General features: G+C 33.0%; 1 protein-coding gene across 1 annotated transcript in view; it reads left to right on the top strand.

Moving 5' to 3' along the window:
- Positions 1-6,425, top strand: part of LOC117110107 — a gene marked incomplete at its 3' end in the record, with an annotated part of 35,185 nt that extends 28,760 nt beyond the window's left edge. Inside the window, exons 19-22 of the mRNA XM_033252708.1 lie at positions 2,429-2,639; positions 3,930-4,031; positions 4,760-4,887; positions 6,303-6,425. Coding sequence (XP_033108599.1) covers positions 2,429-2,639; positions 3,930-4,031; positions 4,760-4,887; positions 6,303-6,425 — 564 coding nt within the window. The remainder of the gene's footprint in view (positions 1-2,428; positions 2,640-3,929; positions 4,032-4,759; positions 4,888-6,302) is intronic.
- Positions 6,426-6,427: the final 2 nt, after the last annotated feature.

The following is a 6,427-nucleotide window of genomic DNA, read 5'->3' as shown; positions in this document are numbered from 1 at the left end:
CTACAATCGACTGGTCAATTGTGATTTCTAATGAAAATGCAGAAGAAGCTTGGTCAATATTTAAGGATACTCTTAGCTCTGTTATAAACTCAATAGCCCCCCCCCCCTACGGAAGGTTAGAGTAAAGCAGAGGTCAGATCCATGGCTTAACGCCGATATTTTAAATGACATACGAACACGTGATAAATATCTTGAAAAATTTAAGAAGTCTAAAAATAAAAATAAAGATGACCATAATATGTATTGTAAATTGTGAAACAAAGTTAAGAGTGATGTAAAAAAAAGCTAAATCAACGTATTTTAGGAATAAGATTGTTGAAAATAAGAATAATCCAAAGAAATTATGGCAAAATCTTAAAAAACTAGGGTACAGTAAAAAAAGCAAATGAAAGATCTAAAATTGTTCTTGAAATGAATGAATAAAAAATTCACAACTCAAAAGATGTAGCTAGATGTTTCAATACTTACTTTACTAATATGGCCAATCACCTTGTTGACAAGCTGCCCCCTATGAGACATATATATAGCTATGCTTCTAAAGTTATCAAAGATTTTTATTCTTCCAAAGTTTTAAGTTCATTTACTCTTGAACCTGTTACAGAGGAATTCATTCTGAAACAGTTAGAAAACCTGGACCCTACTAAAAGTACCGGTCTTAATGGGTTACCGGCAAGATTTTTTAAAGATGGTGCCCATGTATTGGCTTCTCCTATTACTTATATTACAAATCTGTCCATCACTACGGGATATGTTCCGAGTGACTTAAAAAATGCTAAGAATGCACCCCATTGTATAAAAAGAAATGCCGTAAAAACCCAGAAAATTATAGGCCCATAAGCATTCTAAATATTGTTTCTAAAATTCTTGAAAAATCTGTTCATATTCAGTTAGAACAATACCTTGTAAACAATTAACAATAATCTCATTTATCAATATCAGTCAGGTTTTCGACAAACTTATTCAACTGAAAGTACCTTAATTAATTTAACGGATACGATTAAATTTAATAATTCCAAAGGCATACATACTGGTATGGTCCTAATTGATTTATGTAAAGCATTTGATACTGTTGATCACGAGATATTATGTGAGAAACTTGCTCTAATGGGCGTTACCTCCTTAGACTGGTTTCGTTTATATCTGACGAATAGGACCCAGGTTGTTAAAGTTGAAGATTCATTATCTGAGCCTATGGATATCACATGCGGGGTGCCCCAAGGTAGCATTTTGGGTCCCTTGCTTTTTTTTATACTTTGTAAATGATATTGATAGTCAGTATTAACCCTGAATGTTAATTACTCTTATATGCTGATGATAGTGCCATTGTATTTTGGCACAAAGATCCAAATGTCATTGCCGATAGACTTGGTAACGCTCTTAATTCATGTAGAATTTGGCTTATTGACAACAAATTATCTATAAACCTCAGTAAAACGGAGTCAATAATTTTTGGTAGTAAAAAAAAAGTTAAACGTATAAAATCATTTGAAGTCACTACTGGTGGCCTTACATTAAAAGGTTCCCAGTCTGTCAAATATCTTAATGTTGAACTCGATAATTCAGCCTCTGGTAATAATATTGCCAAGAGTGTTATCAAGAAGGCAAATGCAAGACTATGGTTTCTTTACCGTCAAGCAAGGTGTCTTGACAAAAATACTAGAAAGTTGTTATCTATGGCCCTTATTCAATGCATTTTTTATTATTGTGCTTCTTCATGGTATGAAGGTATTGATAAAGGTTTAAAACAAAAACTTCAAGTCACCCAAAATAAAATGATTCGGTTTATCCTTGATTTAGGACCACGGACACATGTAGGTCACAAAGAGCTGTCCAGCCTTGGTCTACTTAAGGTTGAAGATCGAGTTAAATTTCTAAGACTTTGTAATTTCCATAAGATTCTTAATAATAAGGCTGCTCCATATCTTTCTGAGCAATTTACGCGAGTTTCTGAAATTCATACACATAACACTCGTCAACATAAAGTCAATTTGGTTGTACCTCTGCTTAAAGGAAATAATCAGTCTCATTCAACCTTTTTCGTTTCGGCTACCAATGACTGGAATGCTCTTCCAACTAATTTAAAATTAATTACTAATATGGCTACATTTAAAATACACATCAAAAAACTGTATGAACGCAATAGTGCTCAATTGCAATAATTACAATTGAGCACTGTTGTGTTCTATCTAAATTATTATAATTACAAACGTGATGAATAATGCCATTAAAATTTTGAATAAGGAAAAACACCACGAGGCATTTAATAAATGCCTCGTTGTGTTTTTACTTATTCGAAATAATTAAATAAAATTAATATGTAATTTGTCTATATTGAATGTACAACTGTATATGATTCGATGTGTGTGGAAAATCACAGAAACAAACAATAAACAAACAAACAATAAGCAATATTTTAATTGCCTTTCAGTTGAGCGAGCGTTTGTCATTAAATGAAGATGTAAGGATACACATACTCAGCTTCTCCCCTGGTAGTATAGTTGTTGATGCCAATTTCTACGTGTTAAATACAAATACGTCATATGATGAATTTTTGGAAATTTTAAAACAGGAACTCATCAGAATCGGAAATAATTCTAATGGATATCTGATCTCAGATAGCCTCGTTATCAGCAGCACAGGTACATTTAATGTATTTACTCTTTTATTAAAAATGTATATTGAGTGTTAAAATCTATATTAAATTGCTTTATTAAAGAAAACAAATGTTCAATGAGATATAGGCTAGATCAATATAATTCAGTGTTGGCTATTTAAAATATTTTTAACAATAATAATAAGTTTTGACTTACACATCGCATACCGTAAAACCTCGAATTGAAGCCCAGTGGGCTAAATCTCGAGATGAAGCCCATCTCGAATTGAAGTCCCCCCCCCCCAAAATTAGCAAAATTTGCAAAATTAGACTTGAAAAAGAAACACATGGGCTTCATTTAAAGATAGCATAGGCTTCTTTTCGATATAGTACAGTACATACACTGTACGTGAATTTCAGAAAACAAAATAAATTATATACAAGCTTGGTGTAAGTAGTTTACTTGATTTAATGCCAGTTAAATACACTCCATGATATAGACTGATGTTACTGTGGCCTTATTTATTGTTTTATAATACAAATTCACAAAATTACAGCATTCATTTTGAAAAAAAGCCCCCCTCTTTATTTTGCAAAAGTAGTCTCGAAAAGAAGCCCATCCAAAGTTTTCAAAAAAAAAAAAGAAGCCCAGGGCTTAAATTCGAGGTTTTACAGTATTATTGTAGATGTCTCTATGCGCTTAGCATTATTACCCCTGATCATCGGATTAAGCACATATGGGACACATACCCATGTCCTTTGAGAGAATTCCATAATGTTGCGGTTGTTTGTGTTCGAACCTACCAGGTACCCACTTGTACTTCTGGGTGGAGAGAGGCATCCATAGGTTGCCTTGCCCAAGAACACAAACAACTTGCATGGCGAGAGTTTCGAACACCTAACATCAAGGTTGGGAGTTGAAGCCACAAAAGATGCGCCAACCGCTTCTACAAAAATGCTTAAATTGATTATTAGACAAAGAATATAAAACCTATTCTTTATTCTGTGGCTAAAAAATGTTGGCCTTCTGATGTAAAGCTAATTAGTTTTCCAAAAAATAAAGAAACTCCCAATCATTAAATGATATGAATTTACTAGCTTACCACAGACTGCATATACAGTAGGCCTACATTGATATTAATATACCAATTATCATATTTATCAGTGTTTGTGCTCAAGACAATAAGTAAAAGTATAACTTGTCGTATCTTATATATCTGTATGCAGAGAGACAAACGTAGAAAGTGTTACCCAAGGACATAACAAATGGCTTATCCAATGCTCAAACCATGATAACATCTGCAGCCTGTTCTGTTTTTGAAATATTTTACAATAGAAATGTGTTATAGAACAGTTTACGATAACCTCACATTTCCTGATGCAAACGTTGGAGAGACTGTAAATTCCGAAGACTTGTGTGGTGAGAGTAAAGTGAATTGTAAGCATAAAAACATTTATTTTTGTAAATTTTTAAAAAATAAACTAATAACTGATTTGTTCACGAAAAGTGTAGTTTAGCTATATCTGCAAATCAACGTTTGCCTGCCCAATATCCTTTCCAAAAAGTGAAAGAATTAAGGACAAAAATGATGATCAAATAATATCAACTCAATATATGTCTAAGAGAACATAAATTTCAAATATTACAAACTAACAAAAAAGGCGAGAGCAGGCAGTTGACTCGCCCAACGTGTAGATTGAGGGAGGCATCAAAAGGATTCAGAGGCTTCTTTGGAAGTTGAGGTGTCATTTCTGCTGAAAAAATTTTTAGGCCTTACATTTAGAAGCGACTTAACAACTACAAAAACTGTGATTAAAACATTCTTAGGTCAATGAGACATGGTTTTCAAGTTGCATTATTGTGTGACAAAAATGAAGTGGACAATTTCACGTTTTCGGTTAGTTTCCTCTAAAAAGGGGTACCTTTATTCATGGGACATCTCTATTAAGGCGACAATTTTTGATCCCGAAGGTGTCCCTTTATTATGGCTTTGCTGTACTCTAGCAGCTACCTTTGTAATCAATTTTCAAACTTATTTAGATTAATTTTATTGCCTGTTCACTAGTATATACGTTAGATGAACATGTTTGAACTTTTTCAATATTAACAGTATGATGTTTCTACCATTCTAATTATATAAATCATGTCTATGTTTGTGCAATCAGATCTCATGCCTCGTGCTAACCGAACGTGTAAAGGCGATGGATTAAGTGCAGCTGTATGGGAAGATCCTGAAATGGAAGAATGTGGGCCTGATGCTACAGCCGAAGATATGTTAGAACGTCTAAATATGGTGATGGTCAAATTTTATAGATTGCAACATATCAATGGATTACAGAATGTATCATAGTAACAGTAACAAGAGAATCTAAAATTACAAACCCTCGCCCTGTTGCGCCATGTATGTACCTATAATATAGTATGTACCTAGGCCTATATAGTTTATTCGATCGATCCGCTGGTGGTTGTTGTATTATAGGGGTTTAATATTACTAACTATACATTCGTATCAGGTGGAGTGCAGCTGAGCAGTAAAGCATGTATTATCTGTAAAATTAATTGACTGTATGAGGTTCGAATCTCACTCTTGTTATTTATTTATTTATTTATTTTTATTATTATTATTATTATTATCATTATTATTATTATTATTATTATTATTATTATTATTATTATTGTTATTATTATTATTATTCCCCCTACCCCTGAAGGGGGAAGAGGGTATTGCAATGAGCTCCCTCCGTCTGTCTGCTGTGGTGTGTGTTGTACTTCTGGGAGCATAACTCAAAAACTACTGGACGGATTAACCTCAAACTTTCACACAATGACAATAATAATAAATAATAATAATAATACTATAAAGCGCCTAATGCAAAAAATACCCTCAAATATGGTGCTCATCAGAAGTAATATCCATGTAATATACACACATACATATACCATATATTATACACAAATACATATACCATATAATATACACACATACCTATACATATACCATATAATATACACACATACATATACCATATAATGTACACACATACATATACCATATAATATACACACATACATATACCATATAATATACACACACACATATACCATATAATATACACACACACATATACCATATAATATACACACACACATATGCCATATAATATACACATACATATGCCATGATACACACATACATATGCCATATAATATACACACATACATATGCCATATAATAATTAATATATGGTACATCGTGTAGCATAGCTCTCAACGAATGTTATCCTGTAAATAAATACAATGTGTACTAAAATGCCTCTGACGGGATTCGCACCTGCGATCTCTCGCTGTCAAGGCGAGCGTCATAACCATTAGACCACAGGGGCTTCATGGTTGAGCAGATTCAAATAACTGCCATAACTTTGTGTTGGTTAATGACATTAGGAAAAAAAATAGAATGATAGGGTAAATTAAGATGTTGGGCTACGGATTTTTCAAGGACGTTTTTCCTTATGTCATGTTTGTGTTGGTTAATGACATTAGGGAAAACAATAGAATGATGGGGCAAATTAAAATTTTGAGCTACGGTTTTGTCGGACATTTTTCCTAATGGCATTAATCAATACAAACATGACTTAATGTCTAACGTTAACCCTGTTCGTTTCTGCATGTTTTTTTTAGTATTTAGTATATCAATTATTCTTTCCGTAGATGAACGTTACAATGGATAATGTTGTGGAAGTTAGCAATGAAGTAGTAGAAATTACAAGTAATGCAGAAGACATCACAGTGGAAGCCTTGGAATCTACTGCTGAAATATTGACAGATATTCTTCA

The sequence above is a fragment of the Anneissia japonica genome, unplaced genomic scaffold (assembly GCF_011630105.1).
Source record: "Anneissia japonica isolate Jap-2015-1 unplaced genomic scaffold, ASM1163010v1 scaffold287580_len341680_cov180, whole genome shotgun sequence".
Classification (NCBI taxonomy): Eukaryota; Metazoa; Echinodermata; class Crinoidea; order Comatulida; family Comatulidae; genus Anneissia; species Anneissia japonica.
This window is presented reverse-complemented; position numbering and strand designations above follow the sequence as displayed.